The sequence below is a fragment of the Plectrocnemia conspersa genome, unplaced genomic scaffold (genome assembly GCF_051122295.1).
Source record: "Plectrocnemia conspersa isolate PC_06_02 unplaced genomic scaffold, ASM5112229v1 ptg000010l, whole genome shotgun sequence".
Classification (NCBI taxonomy): Eukaryota; Metazoa; Arthropoda; class Insecta; order Trichoptera; family Polycentropodidae; genus Plectrocnemia; species Plectrocnemia conspersa.
The window spans coordinates 4,789,155-4,812,698 of NW_028277174.1; the positions used below are offsets into that span (position 1 = coordinate 4,789,155).

The window sequence follows — 23,544 nt, forward strand, 5'->3', positions numbered from 1 at the left end:
GTATACTTTAACAGGCATGAGAGCGGTTAAATCGGTTTTAAGAGCTGCTGCCACATTAAAGTTGCGCTATCCGGACGACAAAGAAGAAAATATAGTCTATCGTTCAATAAAAGACGTGAATTTACCCAAATTCTTAAGCCAAGATGTTCCACTATTTATGGTATTATCGCAAATAAAATATAACTACCTGCGGTTTGATATATAATACTTTTGAATTTAGGGTATAGTGTCGGATCTCTTCCCTGGGCTTCTAACGCCTGAGAGCAGCCTGAATCACCTCACTGATTGTTTCCGCGAAGCTTGTCAATCTTTGAATTTGCAATGTAACGATTTCCTAAAAGAGAAAGCTAATCAACTTTACGAGATGTTACTTATCAGGCACGGATTGATGATCGTCGGTCTTCCGTTCTCTGGCAAAACTTCACTTTACAAAGCTCTCTCCGAGGCATTGAGACTTGTTTCTGAGAGAGTAATTATTTATTTTAGTGATTTATATTTATGCATGGTTAGAAATATGAGATTATTAATTTTATGTATGTAGGGATTGATGGAGGAGAATAAAGTACAGTACACAATCATAAATCCGAAAGCGATCACAATGGGTCAATTGTACGGCATGTTCGATTTGGTGTCTCATGAATGGTCCGACGGTATTTTGGCAGTTAGTTATAGAGCTTTTGCAACATCTACGACACTGGATAGGTATTATAGATTTGATTTTGAAGGTCTTTTTTTTTTACTTATAATATTATATTTAATTTTAGAAAATGGCTTATATTCGATGGTCCTGTTGATGCTATTTGGATTGAAAATCTAAACACAGTGCTCGACGATAATAAAAAGTTGTGCTTGATGAGCGGAGAGATAATTCAATTGGCTGCAACGACAAATCTGATCTTTGAACCAATGGATTTAGAAGCTGCGTCTCCCGCTACGGTATTATAAATTATATTTAATTTGTACTACATATATACTTATTTTTATTTGCGAACTATACAAAAAATTGGCTTTAAATTTGATTTATAATACTTACATGGATAAAATAGTAATACGAATTCTATAATATTTAGGTATCACGCTGTGGCATGATTTATATGGAACCCAGTGGAATCGGATGGCGATTACTGATCGATTCCTGGTTAACGACGTTGCCTGTTAGCATCAACGATGTGAATCGACAAATGGTTCGTCAGATATTCAATCGATTCTGTCCGCCGCTATTTTGGTTGCTCTCTTGCGGATCGGTCAATGTAAGTAGATTATAAAATTAATTTTAAAGTGATATTCGCTAGGATTAATATCACTAAAATTTTAGCAAATGTTTGTTACGTCTGATTCCAACTTGGTTTGGGCCGCCATGAATTTGTTTGATGCATTCATGGACGATTTCTCGAATGAAAAGTTTCTGAGCTCTATCACGGACATGGATATCAGGGCTCAACTCGAAGGAGTGTCGTTCTTTTCGTTGATATGGTCTCTCGGAGCCACGATTGAAGCGTCTGGCCGTTCAACGTTCGATATGCTATTCAGAGGATTGCTAGAAAAAGAGTTTCCAGAAGAAGTCAAACATAAATTGGGATATCCGTCTGATATTAATAAGCCTGAAAAGAACTATATATTCACGATACCTAAAGATGGTTTAGTTTACGATTATCGATATATTAAAGAAGTATGTTATATTATTTCTGATTATTGTAGATGAAAAATATTTTAAATATGTGATTAACATAATTTTTAAGGGAAAAGGCAAGTGGAAACCTTGGAACGACGATCTTATATCAGCTCCTCCGATTCCGCGAGACACAGCCGCTCACAGTATCATAGTTACGACTTTAGATACCGTACGATATACAGCGTTATTTAAATTGTTGGTTTATCACAAGAAAGGAGTGATGATGGTCGGACCGACTGGCACTGGAAAATCTTCTTATATAACGGTACGTATTATGTGTAGTATTTGATTATTATTTTAATATTATATAATAATGATTTATAGGATTTCCTACTGAGGAAAGCTGATACGAAAGTATATAAATCAATAATGATGGCTTTCTCTGCACGCACGTCTGCTAATCAAACTCAAGATATCATCATGTCAAAGTTGGATAAGAGGAGAAAAGGTTGTGTACAAAGTATTGAAGTTAAAAGTGATATATTACAGTATAAAATTGTTTATATTCAGGTGTATATGGTCCTAGAATCGGAACTCAATACGTCGTATTTGTTGACGATGTGTCTATGCCTCAAGTGGAGACGTACGGGGCTCAACCTCCGATTGAAATACTGCGACAAGCATTAGATCAAGGCATGTGGTACGATAGGAAAGATAATTCTGCCATAAAGTTGGTCGATGTTCAAGTACGTGTATCAATTTTTATTTTTAATTATGTATAAAATGTGTAAGTCAAGAATTAGTCGGAAGTAGTAGATATTCAAATGTATGATAGATCTATATTCTCAAAGTTTGTTTGTTCAATTAAAATTTTAATAAGTTTCTACACACATACACAAGTTATTTATGAAATACTTTTGGTTTTGTAAATTGGCGCAAGGAATGCAAAATGTTAGCTAGTTTAATTATTAGTTATCAAGTAATTTAGTAAACCGTAGGTAATAAATGATGTATTTAAATCAGTTCATGGCAGCAATGAGTAAACCGATACCGGGTACGAAAGTCATAACGCCGAGGTTCACACGACACTTTGGATTCCTCTGCATAGACGAATTTGATGATCCAACACTCATGGTCATATTCAGCAAAATTATGCTGTGGCACTTAGATACTAGGTATGTTAAAATTAAATCCTGATAAATGAGTATCTAAATAATAATAATTTATATTATAGGGGATTTTCTAAAGAGTTTGATCCTTGCATCGAAGAGCTTGTATCGGCCACTTTGAGCATATACAAAAACTGTCGTTACCATCTCTTACCAACGCCTGCAAAATGCCATTACATGTTCAACTTGAGAGATTTCTCAAGAGTCATACAGGTTAATTTAGTGTCAACTTATTATTTTCATGATTATTTTGTGCTTTTTTATATCTATGTATCGAATAGGGCGTGTTGCTGTCAGTGCCAGAAGCAATAGAGGATTTGTTAGCTATGAAGAGACTGTGGGTTCATGAATGTATGAGAGTCTTCAGCGATCGGTTAATAGACGACAATGATAAAGAATGGTTCATTGAAACCCTACGAACTGCTTCGCCTAAATACATCCACGAAGATTTTGATAAGATGCTCGTGAGATTGACTGATAAGCCGGAAGAAAAGGTTTTCAATTTAAAATTAGCACGTTGTTCTATTTCAATTAAATACTAATGAAGGTGAATTTTAGTTAACTGAGAAACAAATCCGAAACCTGATTTATTGCGATTTTGCTAATCCAAAAGCCGACACCAGGCATTATATGGAAGTTACAGATATGGATCATTTAACAAAGACTGTAGATTCATTTTTGTTTGAGTACAACAACATGTCAAAAAAGCCTATGAATCTAGTGTTGTTTAGGTATTATTAATTTAAAATATGTTTTGTTGAAAAATTGTTTATGCCGAGCTGTTGAATTTTTAGATTTGCTGTTGAGCACGTTTCGAAAATCTGTCGAATTGTATCTCAGCCAAGATCAAACGCCTTATTGATCGGTTTAGGTGGATCGGGGAGACAATCGTTGAGCAGATTAGCGGCTCACATAAACGATTACGAGCTGTTTCAATTGGAAATGACGAAAAGCTATGGATTGAACGAGTGGAGAGAAGATTTGAAGACGCTTTTTAAAAAAGCTAGCGTCCAAGACCAACATGTGATATTTTTGTTCAACGAGTCTCAAGTGAGTATGAAAAGCATATTTGTGTATTATTATGGTGTATAATTCATATTTTTTTTAGATCAAGGATGAAGTGTTCCTAGAAGATATTAACAGTATATTGAATTCTGGAGAAGTGGCTAATTTGTTCAACTTGGAGGAAAGAGCAGAAATATGCGAGAAAATGCGAGTGGTACGTATTGATTAAATTTAATCTCTGGCTTCTTAATAGTAATAGTCTCTTTTTTTGGATATAGATTGATAAGCAGCGAGATAAGACTTTACAAACTGACGGCACTGTCCCTGCATTGCATAGTCTATTTGTGAATATCGTGCGAGAACAGTTGCACATCATTTTGGCTATGAGTCCAGTAGGTTCGTCTTTAAGGACAAGGATCAGAAAGTTTCCGGCAATTGTCAATTGTTGTACCATCGATTGGTTTCAAGTAAATTAAGATTTTTTTTATAAAATCGCCTATATAGTTTTTACAATGTTTTAAATGCTTAGGAATGGCCTCAAGATGCTCTTCTAACAGTAGCCACACAGTTCCTCAAAGATATGGATTTGACAGATAACGAAAGGAAAACAGCAATCGAAATGTGTCAGCAGTTCCACACCGATACTCGAGATCTATCAAAGGAATACTATATTCGCTTAAAGAGGCATAATTATGTTACTCCGACTGCATTTTTAGAGTTGATCAACTTGTTTAAAAATTTGCTTACGTCAAAACGGAAGTAAGTTTGTGTTTATAAATATAATGATTACAACCGTAAGATATTATAATTTTAATTTTAAATTGATTTCAGAGAAGTGTTAGCGAATGAAAAACGATATATAGTTGGACTTGGACAGTTAGAAACTGCAGCTAAATCAGTCGGAGCATTGCAGTTAGCTTTAGAAGAGCTTCAGCCTAAGCTAGCGGAAGGGGCAGCGGCTGTTATGGCTACTAGTGAATTGGTGATGAATGAAAAGGAAGGAGTAGCGCTCGTGGAAGAAAATGTGTTGGCCGATCAAGAAGAAGCTGATGAGCAAGTGAGTAATCTTTGTCTATCCTATGAAAGATACTGTTAAAATATTTAATTCAAATTGAATCAATTTCTATAAAAAAAACGGTGATCAATGGGTTATGTATAAAGTTAGTCGCAAGTGAAATAATAAATATTGTATTGAGTGGTTCTAATATTTATTTTTAATTAATTATGAGCACGATGAGAAGCAGAATTTACATGATTGGCTATAATTAGGGATTCCAATCCCGGGATCCCGGGATCCCGAACGATTTTCAATACCCGATGAGTCCCGGGATTATAAAACATAATCCCGAATTTTTCGGATTGGTTGATTTATCAAGCACAATCGAATTATTATTGACAACATCGTTATATTTCGTGTACAAACTTGCGCGAGTTGCACGTGTCATCTGTGAATCTTTGAGGCTGTGAGTCTGAACGTGCTTTTTCAGCAGCAGGCTGCTTAGGAACCAAAATCAGATCAAGGCTAAATGATAAAACACTTGATGCTTTGATGTAACTTCGTGAGTTCTATTCAAAATAATGTTTTCAATTAATTGTGTCTATGAATGTACATACCTATGTACATACCTATGTACATTCATTGTCAAAAGTTCATTTTTTTCTTCTCAAATAAATATATAACCTTCCCTTTTTTATTTTTATTATATTATTTTCTATTTTAAGTCCAAGACTAAAATTATACGTACTTTATACATTGTACGTTATAAAAAACAGATGTAAAAATATATTGTATTATTCATTTTAAATTATTTTTATCGATAAAATAACATGAAAATTATCCCGGGACTGGTCCCGGGATCCCGGGATCGACTAAATGCAATACCGAAATCCCGGGATCAAAATTTTGGCCCGGGATTGGAATCCCTAGCTATAATATATAATATTTTTAGGCTCGGGCCGCACAAGTCATCAAGAACGAATGCGATGCCGACTTGGAAGAAGCCATGCCGATTTTGAACGCAGCTCTCGCCGCTCTAAACACTTTAACGCCGGCCGATATCACATTCATAAAAACCATGAAGAGCCCACCGAAAGCCATCAAAGTTGTCATGGAGGCTATCTGCATTTTGAAAGGCGTTAAACCAGACCGAGTGCCGAATCCTACCGGAATGGGAATGACACAAGATTATTGGGGCCCGGCCAAGAAGCTGCTCAACGACATCAAGTTTTTAGAGAGCCTCTTGCTCTTTGACAAAGACAACATATTACCGGCCACAATCGAAAAGCTTCAAACCACGGTAATGAAGGACGAATCGTTTGTGGAGGAAAAAATGAAGCAGGCGTCTCTAGCGGCGGCCGGTATGGTTATAAATCTCTGTGCTCCGATCTAGAATTGTACGTACTAACTGAAGTTTTTTTTAGGGCTTTATAAGTGGGTTGTTGCAATTGTGAAATACGATTCTGTCGCAAAGATCGTCGCTCCTAAAAAGCAGGCTTTGGCTGATGCTGAAGCTATTTATAATTCAGCGATGTCTGCGTTGGCCGTAAAGCAGGCGGAACTAAAAGAGGTATTGATTTTTTTTATATTTATTATGTATTAATGTATTTTTACATCTAATTATTTTTAATAGATTCGCGATAAATTGGCAATGTTAGAAGAACAACTAGCCGAGCAGAATAGACAACAAAAGCAGCTGGACGATGAGGTTGAATTATGCGGCAACAAGCTAACGAGAGCTGAAATGCTGTTGAAAGGTCTCGGTGGTGAAAAATCAAGATGGACGGAAGTTGTGAAATCTCTTCGCGATCTGTATACATTGTTGACTGGTACTTGAATATGCTTTAAATGTAAGTAGAGTAGTATTACTGATATAAATAATTATTTTCAGGTGATATTTTGATATCGGTCGGTATCATTGCATATTTGGGACCATTTACGATACTGTTTCGTGAATCAAGAATTAAAGAGTGGATTAAAACGTGCCGAAAGAATAATATACCGTGCTCTCCTAATTATCAGTTAAGTAAGGTTCTGGGAGAGGCTGTGACTATCCAACAGTGGAATTTGGACGGCTTGCCAACGGACGATTTCAGCGTCGAGAGTGCAGTCATATTAAAGTAATTATCTTAAATGAAGTTACTGACTGAAAGCTTTCATTTGGGTGTTTATTATATTAATTATTAATGTTTTCATTGAAGATGTTCGAGCCGATGGCCACTAATGTTGGATCCTCAAGGACAGGCAAACAATTGGGTGAAAAAGATGGAGAATCAGTTCAATCTAAACATTGTACGAATGAATCAAGCGGACTTTGCTCGCGTCTTAGAAAATGCATTACAATTTGGACAACCGGTATGATTAAGTATATAATTTGTGGATAGTGTTAAATCATAATAAAATGTTTATGTTAATTTATATTGAAGGTTCTTCTTGAAAACGTCGGCGAAGAATTAGATCCAATGCTAGAGCCTATATTACAGAAGCAAACTTTTAAACATGGAGGTGCTATATATATAAAACTTGGCGATAGTGTTATTGAGTACAACAGTAACTTTAGGTATGAAGTTGTTATCGAATTCACATGTGCTTAATGATGTTCTTCACTCTTCACATTTCAATACATGCTACAGGTTCTACATAAGTACAAAGATGAAGAATCCACATTACTTGCCAGAGGTGAGCGTACGTGTCAATATTGTGAACTTCATGATTGGAACCGAAGGTTTGAGCAGTCAGCTGTTGGCGAGAGTTGTCGCTTTGGAACGACCCGAGTTGCAACAGGCTAAGACTGATTTAATCACCCAAAATGCTGAACATCGCAGGATCCTTAAAGATACCGAAGAGAAGATATTGTCGGTTTTGTCTTCGTCTGATACTCTGTTAGAAGACGAAGCTGCCGTTCAAATATTGAACACTTCTAAATCAATGTCGGACGAGATTACCGAGAAGCAAATCGTAGCGCAGGAGACTGAATTACAAATCGATAAAACGAGGAAGTTGTATGAACCGATCGCCGTTCACGCTACAATCTTATTCTTCTTGATAAGTAAGTTGCATTATTTTATTTATGAATGATTTGGAAGATTTTTTGTATTAATCTTCTAAATAAATAGGCGAGCTTTCAAGTATTGATCCTATGTATCAGTACTCTTTGACGTGGTACGAATCGCTTTATGCGGGAGCCGTCGATAATACGGAACGAGTTGAAGATATCAAACAAAGATTGAAGGATCTCAAAGAGTATTTTACTTATTCTTTGTACACTAATATTTGTCAAAGCTTATTAGAAAAGGTTTGATTGATCTTTTGTTATATAAAATAAGTTATTATACAATTGTTGCTTTAAAAATGAATATGAATATCTCTTCTTTTGTTTTTATTATATTAATAATGATTAAAAAATAGATCGAATAATAATGTAGTTGTATCATGAGATAAAACTTTTAAAGAAATATAATCAAATTCAGTTAGAAAAAAATGCGAGCATTGCAGCAAAATACCATGACATACATTGTCAAAGGCTATTTCAAAATCTATAAAGATGGTATCCACTTGAACTCTTGTATCAAGGGATTTGATTATTATCGTCGAAAAAATCATTACATGTTTGGCCTACATATGCTGATATAAAGGTATACAAATCTCATGATATTAGAACGAACTTATAGAATTTATATGGACCGTTTTTGAAAAGTGTGAAAACTGAGATATTCTCATTTATTTTGTAGCAATATTTGTGCAACACCTCTTATGAAAATATACAATTAAATTGTTTTCAGGATAAGCTAGTATTTTCACTACTGCTAACTGTAACGTTAATGTTGCACGATGATAAAGTTAAAACGCAAGAGTTCATATTTTTACTCACCGGAGGTCAACAGAAGCCTTCTACAGATTGTCCTTTAGATTTTATATCTCAAGAGTCATGGGCAGAGCTAAATAGGTTAGTAAACTCCTGGGAGGAAAATTAATGTACATTATATCCACAGTGGGCGTGAATAAGTTGACAAGTCAAATATATTAAGCGTTAAGGTTCGATATTGTGTGCAAATACATTTATTGGTTTTGTGATTTTTTTGTTTAATGATACATAGGGGCGTCATTTTAGCTTTTTCCAGGAAGGGGGAGGGAAGCAAAAGTTGACCAGTCAATGGTCGTTTTATTATATATTTCGATATTATTATTATTCATAGTATGACATATATTTTTCTGGCCAAATTCAAAGGAGGGGGGTGAAATCCCCCCTACCACCCTCCCAAATGCTGTCCCCGTGTTTTCAGAGAGACAAACTAAGCGGGAATAACGACAGAGCGACAGGGGAGTGAATGCTTGGCTTGTTGTGTTGACATCTGACAATGTTGCGAACCAAATCAAACAAGTTGGCCCTAAAACACCTTGATAATGACCATGTATTATTACGCTGATCATCTGTCAACATAACCCTGCCCTTGAGGTTAAAATACAGATCATATAACATACATACTGGCTGTTCATTATACATACTGACTATTGAACTGCAATAAATACTGACTGAAAAAAATGATTCTGACCATTTGTCAAAATAATTCTTACCATTTAATATAAATTCTGATAAGCAATAAAATCGTGTAGGTGCCGTCGCAGTGGGAACGCTCGGTAACGAGCGTTCAACATGCATTTTTTGGTCGAATTCAAGAAGTGGGGGGGAATGCCCCCACCCAAATGACGTCTCTAAAACGAATAATTTCAAATTTCATGTATCTCGAGTTGTCAACATATTCACGCTCACACCAATTGAGTGTATAATTTGTTGTTAAATAACATTTTTATTATTTAGATTGATCGAATTTGAGGTATTTGCTGATATCGTAACATCTATAGAAGACGATCAAGAAGCGTGGATTAGTTATGTTAACCATCCTGAACCGCAAACTATTTCTCTTCCTGAACCTTGGAGTACAAAATTAAATCAGTTTCAAACTTTACTCTTGCAGCGGTGTTTGAGGAAAGATAAGATTGTCCCTGCCGTTCGTTTATTTGTAGAAAGTATGTTTTATCAGTAGGTTTATTGAACGTTTAAAGATAACAATTAATAACTATACTTTTAAATGACATTTTTTAGAGACGATGGGAAAGAAATTTGTGGAACCGCCTTTATTTAATCTATCAACATCGTTTTCTGGATCTCACAGTTGTATTCCACTGTTGTTTATATTGACTCCTGGCTCTGATCCGATGGATCTTCTTTTTAAATTCGCTAACGATCAAGGTTTCGGCGAATCCAGATTATTTTCACTGTCGTTAGGTCAAGGTCAAGGTCCTATAGCTATAAAAATGATCGAAGAAGGCACTAAATCGGGCTCTTGGGTCGTCCTGCAAAATTGTCATTTGGCGAAAAGTTGGATGCCTACGTTGGAAAAGGTCTTACATCTAATATATTTTTATATTATAATAGTATCTAACGATAATGGTAGAATATAATTGCGGGAATCAATTTCAGCTCTGTGAGAATCTTCAACCGAACACAACTCATCCCGACTTTAGACTATGGCTGACGTCGTACCCTAGTGTCGATTTTCCAATATTTGTCCTGCAGAACTGCGTCAAAATGACAAACGAGCCGCCTAAGGGTCTCAGAGAAAATATTGAACTTTCTTTCAAGTCCAAACCGATCAGCGACGTGGAATGGTTTGAATCGAATAAGCAGGGCGAGGCTTTTAAAAAATTGCTGTATTCGCTCTGCTTTTTCCACGCCGTCGTTCAGGAGAGACGACAGTTCGGTCCTCTCGGGTGGAACATTCCTTATGAGTTCAACGAAACCGATTTGAAGATCAGTATCTCTCAATTGGCCATGTTTTTAAATGACTATGAGGTATGATGATGTCCGAATTGATTTGGTGATGGTTCGATTTTATGTTTTATAATTTATTTTTATTGTGATAGGGTGTCAAGTTTGACGCTTTGTGCTATCTGACTGGAGAGTGCAATTACGGCGGTAAAGTGACCGACGATTGGGATAGACGTTGTCTGAAGACGATATTGAAGAAATTCTATAATGATGATGTTGTATCTATTGCTCAATATCAATTTGAACCGACTGGTAAGTTATATGTCAAAGTTATTTTGTAAGCGAATTAGAGAGCGTAAGAAAAAATTAGGATTTCGGAACTTATTTTTTTGTAACGCAGTTAATGTTTGTATAATATTAAAGCTTTTATTTTGGCACTACAATTATATAGTGTAGTGTCTAAGCACTGTTATATAAGATAAGATTAACTGCTCTTCATTATATCTTATTTTCTTAGAAATACTATGTATGTATATCTGAGCATATAATAAGAGCTATTTTCCATATAGGTGTATATTACATACCAGAAGTTCAGGACCATGGGGAGTTCATCAAGTTCATTCAATCGTTACCGACTGAAGCAGTTCCTGGCATATTTGGCATGAACGAGAATGCAGACATTACAAAACACTATCGTGAAACAGATCAACTATTGGATACCACCGTTTTAACACAGGTTACTATTATACTAATTAGCTTAACAATACATTTTTATATATATAAAAATAATTAATTCTAAATTTTTACATTGTTGATGCTTATTAGGATCGGATCGTAAGTATAAATAGTAAAGATTCGAATTATTTTTAGTGTAAATTTCAACTAATCTTTACTTTTTATATTTCTAAATTAAAAAGGATCTTTATGAGGTGTATTTGGTAAGCTTCTTTTCAGGATTATAAGCACTTAAGTGTTTGCTTTTTTGCACTGTTGTCTGTGTGTGATTTATTCGCTGCATTGTTATTTCATAATATTCATAATAATAATTATTGTTTAGGAATCTGTGATGTTTAGTACGACGGCCGTCACTCCGGAAGAAGAAGCAAAAGCTATCGCCGAAGAAGTTCTTTCAAAATTACCCGACGTCGTTCTAATAGGCGAAAGCTATGAAACCGAGACGGATATTATAAAAATGAACCCACTTTCGATTGTGTTAATGCAAGAAGGCACTCGCTATTCAAGACTGTTGAATATCATAAAAAGCAGTTTGAGTGCTGTCATATCTGCAATTCAGGGTATGTTTTTATACTGATGTCGGAGCTTAATTAATATAAGCTTTAAAATACGTTATTTTATTATTTTAGGCTATAGTGTACTAACAGAAGTGACTGAAAACGTTCTCACTAGTATGGTGAGAGGTAAGATTCCGTCTTCTTGGGCGAGCGTCAGTTATCCATCGCTCAAATCGTTCTCGAGCTATATAGATGATTTTATAGAGAGACTAGAATTCTTGCAGGTATAAATTAGTATCTAGTATTATCTTTGTCATTTTTTTCGGTGAGAAATTTTAATGTAACTTTTCTATGTAATTTATTAGAATTGGTATACAAATGGTCCACCTGTTGTGTTTTGGCTGCCAGGATTCTTTTTTACGCAAGCATTCTTAACTTCAGTTCAGCAGAGCTATGCCAGAAAATATTCCATTCCAATAGATCAACTGGCTTTTCATTTTGAAGTAAAAACTAAAGAAACGTATTCCGAAAGACCTAAAGACGGAGCTTACATTCAAGGATTGTTCATGGAAGGCGCTCGATGGGATAAAAAAAATCAAGTGATCGACGAAGCGCTTCCCAAGATTTTATATGATAAATTTCCCATTGTAATATTACTATCTTTATTTTGTATTATATAAACTCGATATCTTGATAATGTTTTGTTTTATTTTTCATAGGTGGAGATAATACCGATGCTGAAAGTCGATGTTCCTGAAGGTAATTTATATGAATGTCCTCTTTATAAAACCGGTGATAGACGCGGTATCTTATCGACGACAGGTCACTCTACGAATTATATTTTGTGTATGAGGCTTCCGACGAATGAGCCTCCGGAACATTGGATCATGAGAGGAGTTGCGCTTTTGACACAATTGTCGCATTAAATATGAAATTAAAAGTTTTTTTGATAAAAAAAAATATTTTTGTACTTTCTGGCTTTCAATATATATAAATTCTTATCGAGTTTTCATTTTAATCTTTTCTATATATTTATTTTTAAATTCCTGTGTCGTTAATAGTCTAATTACATATTTTAGTAATAAGAAATACAAATTTATTTAAAATAGTATATAGTTTTTTCCCCAAGAAGTAACCAAGTGGTTCTCAGTTTAAGATAATTTATCATCTTAATTCATTTTTGTTTATTTGTTAAATACATAAACTTTTATAGATCAGTATGTGATGAGAACATTGTGTCTGACGGATTTTCATAAAAATTTGATTGTGTCAATCTTTTGACTTACTTATACCACTATAGAATGCTAAAAAAACAACATAAATTGTTTTATTGCTCATCAGATTTATATATAAGAAAAACCTGGACATACTTTAGTATTAACACATTTTTTAATAATGCTTATAAACTTGGCTAAATTAATTAAAATATTTTTTAATGGTGTAAATTTAATTTTAATGTGCCTGATTTTATAAAATACAACAATAATATTCCCACACATTAAAAACTATTGGGTTAATTTTTAAACAATATTTTTTATTTATGCATTTCTAACTGTCGATGCAGCTAATGAGTAATATATTTTAATTTTTATATATTATATTATGTTGTGAAACACATTGATCCGTGTCAAACTTCTCTTTGGGTCACAAAAATTTGTCACCGAACAAACAAGATCATGTGGCTTCACTCTCTTGAGTCTTCCTGTTCGGTTTTCAACGTTGAGGAGGCGGACAGTCTCTTCGTTGACATGTCCTTGCAGCCTCGCTTGATGAGCTGTTGCTATTTTTTGTATTACCTCGCTTACAGTCTATACTAAGTTCACGGTAGAGATCAGCGTTTCTAATGTACCAGGGCGTGTCAACTATGCATCTAAGTACATTTTTTGAAATCTTTGGATCATCTCTCGATTAGTTTTACTGGCACAGCCCCACAACTGGATGCCAAAGTCCACACCGGTTTAAGGACTTGCTTGTACAGAAGTAACTTGTTTTCGACAGACATCGGCGAGTGTTTAGCTCTTCATGCTTTTTCTTGACATGCGTCGAGAAAGACTTTCTTTTATTCTAGTGCTTGTTCTATGTTTCGGGTTATTCGGAGGACTTGATCGACTGTTGAATGATTTTGTCTGAATCCAAATTGAAGGTTGGGTATTAATTTTCTTTCTTCTATTATGGGTGTTATCATTTAGGAAGAAGTTTTTCGAACAGTTTCAAAAGCACTGGTAGCGGTGATATTGGTTTGTGTGATGTGAGTCCATTCAACGGTTTTCCTGGCTTAGGGATCATGATTACTTCTGTGATCTTCCACAGTAGTAGTACATATTTGAGTCGAAATACTGCGATAAGGATTTTAGTGACCTGTTCTACAATTTTCTTGGTTGCTCCCTCAAGACCTGTCCAGTGATTAAGTCATAGTCTGGGGCTTTATTCGGGTTAATATTGGATCTTGTCATTTTTTGTATTTCGACTGTGGCTGTAGAAATTATAATGTATGTGCTTTGTAGTAGAGCACTAATGAGCGATTGTTCGTTTTCTTCTCCTAGGTTGGGTGTGAAAATGTCATCTAAGTAATCTGCGTAGAGATCAGCTTTACTTTGATTGTCTTTAATCCATTTTCCTTGCATATCCTTGAGTGGCTGTGCTTGTAGGATGGGACGTTTCATCGATTTCATAGCTCTCCAAAGTGAGTAATCTGTGCAACGTTCGGCCGACAGTTTGCTTAGGTAAGTTTTGACTAATTCTATTTTGATATTTCGGATAGCTTGATTCCACGCCGTTTTGTGGATTGATGCTCGTGCTCGCTGCCATTTCTTTTTTCTCGGATGAGGTTAATAATTACACGCGGGTAGTTAATACCATGGGGTTTTCTTCTAATTACGAGGGTATTATTCTACGCTACCTTTTGTAAGTCGTTGACCAGTTTATTTAGTTTGGTTTCAATTTGCTCTGAGGTTTTAAGATCGATTTCTCGTGATAGTTCCATCTTGAAACTTGTTAGTCTGTTCTTTTGTTAATTAAAAACGGATTTTGTAATTTGTATGATCAGAACTTAATTCATTATTTCCTTCTATTTTCATGAAGTTAATTGACATGTTTTTGATATAATAATAAAGAAGTCAATTAGGTCAGGTTTTTTGTTAGGATCCATTGGCCATTAAGTATGTTGTCTGTTATGAGGGCCTCACAGTCATATATACCGATAGCTTTAAGAAGTTCCGTGCCTTTGTTAGTGATCTGATCAGCCTTGATCTCTAGTATGTTTCGCATTAAAATCTCAATAAAACGGTTTTTAAGTTATTTTATTATTTTTGAATACTCACGTTTTGTTAGCTTATACTTGGGAGGTCATTATATGCTTGTAATTGTAATGGGGTATTTCTTGGTTTTGATAGTGTACTTATTGTGATTTGTTTGAATTTTAATATCTTCATGATGGTAAATATTTTATTTTATTAGAATACCACGTCCCCCTTTGTACGGTTACTGAGGTGATAAAGATGATATAATTTGTATAATTTTAGTCTGCATATTGTTTCTCGTGTAGTGTGTATCTATATTGTTAATTGCTAAGACTGTCTGAAGTTCATTGCGTTTGTGCATGAGTCCATTGGCGTTCCAAGCCATTATTGTTAGATTATTCATGATTGATTTTTAAGTTTTACCATATAACAATAGTTGTTCTGAAAGTATTTTGAATAAAATTACTTTTTAAAATCCTTAGGTATGCATGGTATTAATGAATATGGAAAGACAGACAAAAAGAGTAGCAGTTGACGTTCCACAAACGATCAATTTATGATTTAAAAAATAGCTAAATAAATACTTTTTTTCTGTTAATATAATGATAATACAAAAATAATATTAGACGGATTTTAAACAGCTATTATATAGAAAACCAAAACACGAAAAAAAAAGACTAAGGCAGTGTTATAAGTTCTTAATACCCCCCCCCCACTTAATTACATTATAAATTTATATATGTAAAAAGTGGGATTTTAAAGTTACCATCAACAAAATATTTTGGTTATGTTGTATTCAAAAATATAATTATGTTACTTTATTCATATTCTCACTTCTAGAGACGGTACTTTTACATCCGTCTTTTGCGACTTAAGCATTATTATTTGTAAAAAATTTAAGCTTATATTGCACGTCGATTTAACGAGTTTTCTTTTCTTGCTAATTATATATTTTGTATCAGTAATGAAATATGAAATAGCTCATATATTTGTAGAACGAAAAATTATTCGTCTTGGACTAACCGACACTATTACTTTTTTAAACTATTAATTTAAGCGCGAGGTAAAAACATGTTTATTAATGTAGCAAATCTAATATGATAATCCCTAGGTTGAAAGGATGAATAGATATCTAAACTCGAAATCATATTCAATCTGTATCGAAAATGAAGGGCTATGTTTGACGACTCTCAGAAGCTTTCGGCTGCCGAGTGAATAAGTGGGCTTTAGTGCCCATTTGTTGACAAATCTGTAAAATGTAACAGTGTTTTTTCGCGCCAGTGAAGGTTAGCATTTGATGTGTTTGCACAAGCCGGTTTGATTTGCTGAGGCATAATGCGATGAGGCTTTGCTTAAATATTGACACAGGGGGAAAATCCTTGCGGAAAATTAACTTTCGTCCTAGTCATGAAAATTAAACACGATCAATATTTGTACGATTGTGGATTTTGTTTTTAGCACTCTTTTAATAATCAGCGTTCGAATTGCTACGCAAAAGTATGTTTTTATATATTATTTTATTTTTCTTCAGCTCGTGCGGCACTCGTTTTTAATTTTTTTTAATTTCCTAGCTGTTTTAAGTGGTTTAGATTTGTGCAAATCATTAAGTTGTTGTGCGTGGTTCTGATCATTCATTTAAGATTTTTTACAGAAGGGGGGAGGGAAATGTAGTTTTTTAATATTTTCATTTTAATAAACTTTATAGTATTTCATTAAATGACATTTTTCTGGGCAAACTCAATGGAGTCCCAGTTTAGAATCTACGTCAAAAGCAATTAAATCGTGCCGTCGCAGTCGCAGTGGAAACGCTCGGTTATCAATTAGTCAAAAATCTATCTACTGTAGAAAATGTACTTTGACTTCACTAGTGAAAATATAACTTCACTGAAAAATACACATTTACTGTAACATTTGTACATCGAATGTAAGTAATATAAAATATATTTTCACAAGTAAAAATATATATCTAGCAGTGAAAATGTATTCCGATATAATTTCACTGAGATGTCATATTTTCAGGATAGATTCGACTCAGTGACTAACCATTTTTTTAATAATTTAAATTTTATTTTGAAGTCTATCTACTGCTCAATGGAGATTTTTATAGGAGCATAAAATTGTGTCGTCAGCGAATATAGCGGTTATATAGTTTGTGTGGTTTATTTGCGTTGCTCGTAAATATTATACATAAAATGAGTCCTAAAATTTAACTTTGTAGAACGCCAAGAAATCGGAGTTCTGGGATTTGAAACATAAATTTCAATTTTAATTTCTTTTTACTAATCAAAAACAAATTTATTAATTAAATTAAAGTCACTGAAATAGCAGAGGTATTAAAATTCAACCAGCAAATAAAGAAATCATGTAATTAAAAACATAGTATTAGTTTAAATCTATTCTAAAATAAGTATATCTATTCAACTATTTATTATATACAACTGGCAACTTTTATGTTAAAAAATTAAATAATTTCATTATCCTTATTCCAAATGAGTCTCTAAAGTGCTGAAATGAGACTTTTAATGTTTTTCATTATTATTTTTTACGGAAACACAGCCAGCTTTACCACGTATGTTAAAAGTAGACCAGGAGCATTGTAGTGAATATTTAATCTGTTTTATATAAATAAAAAATATTAGGTTGCTAGGAAATTGCGGTTTTTGTATTTTTTAATTTAAGCTCGCACATTTCCAATGAAAATGTCATTTTATCGTATTTATGTTATTATCATTTCAAAGAGTAACTTCGTATTCGGGTTTATAATTAATTTTGCTTCAAATTTTGCTAAAGAGTTAAACATGAAAAATAGACAAGATAATTAAAACCAACAAGATAAGCCAGTGTTATAATCGGTGACTAATACCTGAAAGAGCTAGGTTCGAATCCCATATGAACCATTGTGTTTTTAAATTTCTATCATGTGGGAGATCTAAATTAGTGTTTTTTATATAATTATAATTTATTTATGTTTTTCTTGATTTTCCTAAGCTTACGGAAGAATATCGTGATGATTAATTCAAATCGAGCTAGTTCATTAAAAATATCATATATGTATGTACATATATAAAAGGTGATCCAACTTCAGTTTCTAAACCTTTTTGTTTAAAATCCTACAAATTTAAAAATATCTTCGGATTTTTTAAAATAATCATAAAAAATATTATTAATTAAATTGCTGCCTCTGGACCTTTTGCAGCAGCCGATCCATTCGATGCTTGGTTTTTTCGAAATTCCTGTGTAATGTCCTCTGCATCTATTCAATCGTTGAGTGGTCCTCCTTGAAGTTAAATTGGTGATTGAGGATGAGGTTTCTTTTCTACAGTATTGTTTTTAATCTCTAAAGAAACAGTTTTTCGAAGTCTTTTAATAAGATCGGGAGCAGACTAATTGGTCTGTAGGATTCTGGTTTGATGGTATCCTTTCCTGGTTTTGGAATCATTATAATTTTGGCATTATTGATCAGGGTAGTATGCTATTTTTATTAAATATATATAATAAATTTAATGTATTTATCTGGCAATACCTTTAATAATCTTAACCAAAAAGTAACGCAAAAAACAATTATTTCTTCTCAGAAGTAAAAAACCTACGCCAAAAGCAATAAAATCGTGTCGTTACCGAGCGTTCAATTTATATTTATTTGTAGCATAGAAGGGGTTAACTCGTACCCATTATTATTTATGGGGTCTTATTCTTAAAACACGCGTTAATTTACTGTGATTAAAATGCACTTGTTACGACCAGAAAAAATCACAAAAATAACACGCAAGTGTTCTTACTGTAAATATTCTCCGTCATTGAGAGAATATTTATTTGTTGCGAAACAATAAATCACCGGATCCACAAGATCCCCGTTGCAATATACTACCTTGGACAATGCCCATCAAGCAAAGGTCGCTTTCTAAAAGCGTATAACTATTTCGCTGTTCTAAGAAACGACTACATCTATTGGCTGCATGATTGTGATTAGTCAGCAAGTTTTTAGTCCTGAATACTGAAGTTTGGACTATGATGAGAAGGCAGTCACAAGCAGCCACTCGCAGACACTCGAAGAGACCGGCAGACGCTCGTGGACAACATACGATCATGAACGCACACATCCCGCCGCCAGCTTCTCCACCACCGCTCGGAGAATATACTGTCACTGTCACACCAATCAGAACTCGCTCTCGATATGGTATGTGGCTATGATAGCAAGTGACGAAACCTCGGCTCGATAAAAAAGTGGAATTCGTAGATATCACTTTAAATATATCAATAGACTGGAGAATCATCATAACCAGATAGCTGCTAGACTTGTCAAACAAAAATACATATTTGAAGATTGAAATGTACACAACAAATGGATCTTGCAACAAGATTTGAAAAGTAGCACTGTATCTTTGATGACGAGAAATAGTTAGCTTGCTTATTGTTGTAGATAAAGAGAGGGGAAAAACAGCACATAGTCTACGAAGTTTCACGCAGCTGTTTACTTTTTGTGTATTTTCCGTGCAGGTAAATCATATTTAGCGATATCAGCGGCATTGCGATTTAGTCAATATTGATATTTAATGTACCGGTAGTTAAAGCTCTACCTTTGCCAATTTTGTCACAACTGTGAGCTCTTTTGTCACTCTTTCATGCAAAGTTAACTGTTCTCAAAAATCGCGTCCACCATGTCGGCACTGTTTTTTTTACCGTGTTTTCTAAGATTCCCCAGCTCTCGGCTGGACCGCACCATCGGACACCCCATCGATTTTTAATCACCGTAATTAAACCTTAGAGGGGCAGAGGAAGCGATGAGTTTTTTCTCGGCTGATCTCGAGGGCGTGAACTTTTGTGCGCGCCGAGCTCGAAGAAGAATGAAAAATAAATGCGAGAGCGTAAAAGCGGCGACGGGATGGGAGGGCCCCGGGAGCCTCTAGAGTTCAGGGTTACCCGGGAGCGGGGGCAGATCAATATCTGGCGGCTGTTGCCATGGCGACGCCGGCTGCTGCGCTCACCAGACCGAGTGCCTCCGTATACTCGAGGAAACTACCCTCCCGCACACACTCTCAGATGGGGTAGAGTGGATGTGGGATGTATGGGGTGAATTCTGTTTGTGTGTGTGTGTGTGTGTATAGAAACGTTCGCTTTACGCGTTAGAGCGCCGCTCTAGCGTCGATTTCCGTCTTTGGCTGGGAATAAAATTATCCGTTGTGGGTGTGTGAGTGGCGTAGAAGTGTCTACTAATATGTCACCATGTTTTTATATTGTATCAAACATAGCATTCGAATATTCCTTAATTTAATGCACAAATTCGAAAAATTAAGTACATCAAACATGTTTAAGTAAACAGCACTGTTCTACTTTATTAATATTAAGAACAACTACCTGTTTATAATCTGTATTGTTCTTAAATTATTATGAATTAATTAAATAGAGCCATTTTTGTTGTATATACACACATAGATTAGAAGGCAATACTTCAGAAAGAGAACACAAATATAATATATACTCACTTTATTATGTCTCCTCTTCGATGGAAAGTGTATTAAGTTCTATGTAGCCCTGAATATTAACGATGTATGCAAAATTTGTTTCATACAGAGGGGATAAGTTTTTCTCTGGGTTTTAGAGTGCATATATATACAATAACTATGCATGAATTATAGAATTTTATATCTAGATATTAATTTTTCATAAATTTTATAATAAACAAAGTATGAGAGTAGATTGAAAACGTAAGTCTTTGTACTTGCTTTGTAAAATTTTCTGTTATGGCTGTTTTAACTTCTTCGGTGGACGAAAATCGTTGCCCACAAAATAGGAGGAATAAAGCAGGACATCTAACCGTTTTTTTTCGTTCTGGTCCAATTAAAAAAATATGTTTCGGTTCGGTTTCGTTCCGGAATAAATATCAGTTTTTATGGTTTTTGGTTCAACGCCGAGTGATTATTTTTTAAATGTTTTTATTTGTATGAAACATATTATTTTTTCCATATTTTAAATCATTTTATTTCTTCTATTGTTTATAAATAATAATAATAATTGATAATTAATTAAAGGTATAATAACACTGACCAACATTTTTCACCTTTTTTTGTAACTTGCATAACAATATCTGATCTTAATGTACGATGCAGAGATAAATTCAAATTTGAAAACAAAAATCTAGCACCCGAGATTTTTCAGTTTGGTGGTGAGATTCTTTTCCTTTCGATCGCTCGCGTGCTAAGTGACGAGAGTGAGTGAGAGATGTGGACATGCGGACCGCATGCCCTTATCTAAATGAGGATATGTATTTTTACTTTCCTCTCAATTCTAAAATATCTTTTTTTCTGTGTAATCTTTGTACATGTTTATGTGAACATTATTCAATATGAATTCAATGTCCACATCTGGAAAAATAGAGATCTATGTGTCTCTATTGTCAGTTCTTTACTTCTTAAAAAATCTTCTAAATCGTCTACTTTTTCATCGGATGCTGTGGTTGAAATTGATTTCTTTAAAAATTATAATTTGCATTTTTTAAAATTGCGTGCAACATGGACCAAACCGAAATTTCTAAACCGATATTTTTTTTTCGTTCCTACATAAATAACGGGTTTTCCAGGTTCGAAGCCCTGGCATAAATTATATAACGAACGTTCCCACTGCAACAGCGCCGACACGATTTTTTGCTTTTGACGTGAATTTTTTACTTCTGAGAAGTGATAATTGTTTTTGCGCCCTTCTATTGACCAAAATTCGGTTTAAATATACTTTAATAAATATTCTTATATCAGAAAAATTAAATACATAGTGTAATATCCAAGTACATATAAACTATTGAACAATGTGCGAGATGCAACGTCTGTAGAGCTGGCTTAGTTTTTATTTTGGACTTTTAATCTAATACTATAATTAATTATAGAACTTTCATTAGATCAAGTTCGGTTAATTCGTGTAGGTTAGGTTTGAGTTTGAACAGAAAATGTATGTTTCGTAACTGGAAAATTAAATTTAATATACATTTTAGAGCAGCATATTAGCGCATATAAGTTAAATTATATTTTCGCTAGTAAAAATATAGATATTTCTCTAGTAAAAAAATATTTGGAATTCACTAGTGAAAATGTTACATTACCGAAAAATACACATAGTACATCGCATGTGTATGTAAATATATGTATTATATATATTACAATGTATAGAAAAGCTGAGATATTATGATTTTACCAGCACTTGCCAGATAAATGATATTTTTACTGGTAAAAATATATATCTACTGGTGAAAATGTATTCCAATATGATTTCAAATGGCATATTTAAAAAAAAAATTTCGGAATAGATTCAAATCTGTTTTTTAGATTTTCTTTGAGGAATAATTTATTATATAACTTCAGATTTTTAGGGGAGGGGGGCAAAAGTTGCACAGTGGTTGTTTTTATTATTATTTTTAATATTTCATTCATATTCGTAGTATTCGTAGTCATTATATAACATTCATTCATTCATTCTGGCCAAATTTAAGGGAGGCGGCAAATGTTCTTATCTGCCCTTCCCAATGACGTCCCTGTTTCTAAGACGTCTTGAACAACTTTTATTTTAGAATGCGCCCTTAACGTACATGAAAGCAGGGTAATTAATATTTATAAAACAATAACAAAACGATACCAAAATAATACTTTAATAAACATTTTTATTACATAAATTTATGTTGCCGGCTTTGTATAAAATACAAAGAGAAAAGAAACCCGATAAGTGATGTGAAAAAAATACTACCTACTTTTTATGGGAGTTATTTATTTATTTATTGTGAATCTTAATTTGCCTAATGCGTTACAATAACACAAGCAATGCTTTGAGACGAAAAGTATTTTTTATTGATGATAAGCTGTTATTGCAGCTTACAATAATTATAAGTCACTAAGCAGGATCTAGTTAGATTTCATTTAATTTATTCATTACAATATTCATTCGTGAGACTAGAAAAATCTAAGAAAACCTAATCAATGATGATCAAAGTGTATAATAAACACTAATTCCGATCTCCCAGTCATGATAACAGTTGACAAATATATGGGATTTGAAGCCAGGTTTTTCAGGTATTAGTCACCGACTTTTACTACTGGTCTATTGTGGTGGTTATGAGATGATTTAGGTTATAAATTAATGATAAAAAAGCATTGTTTGTAAGGGACAAGTTCCGCTGGATTCAGTTCAGAAATTGTAAATTTTTTATATACTCTGTTTGGAAATCACAGTTAGTGATACTATTTGATAAGCGATCTTAACTTAAAATATTAAATAGGTAAATAAGTTCTCGTAAAATATAATACATTTTTGAAAGTAAACCTTAAAAGATTTTACATACTGTGGCATTAGAAAGCGTTGATTAAACAACGCTTTACAAACTTGATGAAACCTTTGAAAACAATCGTCATACAATGGCCACCAAAGACTTAAACATTAATCACCATAACCAAAACTCATATAACCGTATGTTACCATTATACGATGTATTATATTATTGTCGAAATTTTTACTTAACTAATTCTTCGTATTCGTAATTTT

At 33.9% G+C, this 23,544-nt stretch overlaps 1 protein-coding gene across 2 annotated transcripts in view; it reads left to right on the forward strand.

Moving 5' to 3' along the window:
• The window catches only part of Dhc36C (Dynein heavy chain at 36C), a 188,003-nt gene that overhangs the window by 8,925 nt on the left and 155,534 nt on the right, over positions 1–23,544 (forward strand). The window contains exons 20-55 of one of the 2 annotated variants that reach the window (XM_088195651.1): positions 15–160; positions 221–469; positions 542–702; positions 765–936; positions 1,071–1,250; positions 1,316–1,669; positions 1,740–1,937; positions 1,997–2,120; positions 2,183–2,358; positions 2,636–2,787; positions 2,847–2,994; positions 3,063–3,275; positions 3,340–3,512; positions 3,576–3,831; positions 3,890–4,000; positions 4,065–4,253; positions 4,316–4,545; positions 4,618–4,843; positions 5,736–6,144; positions 6,208–6,353; positions 6,417–6,612; positions 6,675–6,903; positions 6,985–7,138; positions 7,210–7,343; positions 7,417–7,832; positions 7,900–8,078; positions 8,566–8,729; positions 9,603–9,811; positions 9,888–10,186; positions 10,266–10,637; positions 10,709–10,865; positions 11,123–11,289; positions 11,611–11,848; positions 11,918–12,069; positions 12,151–12,432; positions 12,505–12,544. In XM_088195651.1, coding sequence (XP_088051777.1) covers positions 15–160; positions 221–469; positions 542–702; positions 765–936; positions 1,071–1,250; positions 1,316–1,669; positions 1,740–1,937; positions 1,997–2,120; positions 2,183–2,358; positions 2,636–2,787; positions 2,847–2,994; positions 3,063–3,275; positions 3,340–3,512; positions 3,576–3,831; positions 3,890–4,000; positions 4,065–4,253; positions 4,316–4,545; positions 4,618–4,843; positions 5,736–6,144; positions 6,208–6,353; positions 6,417–6,612; positions 6,675–6,903; positions 6,985–7,138; positions 7,210–7,343; positions 7,417–7,832; positions 7,900–8,078; positions 8,566–8,729; positions 9,603–9,811; positions 9,888–10,186; positions 10,266–10,637; positions 10,709–10,865; positions 11,123–11,289; positions 11,611–11,848; positions 11,918–12,069; positions 12,151–12,432; positions 12,505–12,544 — 7,401 coding nt within the window. Of the gene's footprint in view, positions 1–14; positions 161–220; positions 470–541; positions 703–764; positions 937–1,070; positions 1,251–1,315; positions 1,670–1,739; positions 1,938–1,996; positions 2,121–2,182; positions 2,359–2,635; positions 2,788–2,846; positions 2,995–3,062; positions 3,276–3,339; positions 3,513–3,575; positions 3,832–3,889; positions 4,001–4,064; positions 4,254–4,315; positions 4,546–4,617; positions 4,844–5,735; positions 6,145–6,207; positions 6,354–6,416; positions 6,613–6,674; positions 6,904–6,984; positions 7,139–7,209; positions 7,344–7,416; positions 7,833–7,899; positions 8,079–8,565; positions 8,730–9,602; positions 9,812–9,887; positions 10,187–10,265; positions 10,638–10,708; positions 10,866–11,122; positions 11,290–11,610; positions 11,849–11,917; positions 12,070–12,150; positions 12,433–12,504; positions 12,791–23,544 lie in introns of those variants that run through there. The other variant, XM_088195650.1, reaches the window with a different exon arrangement.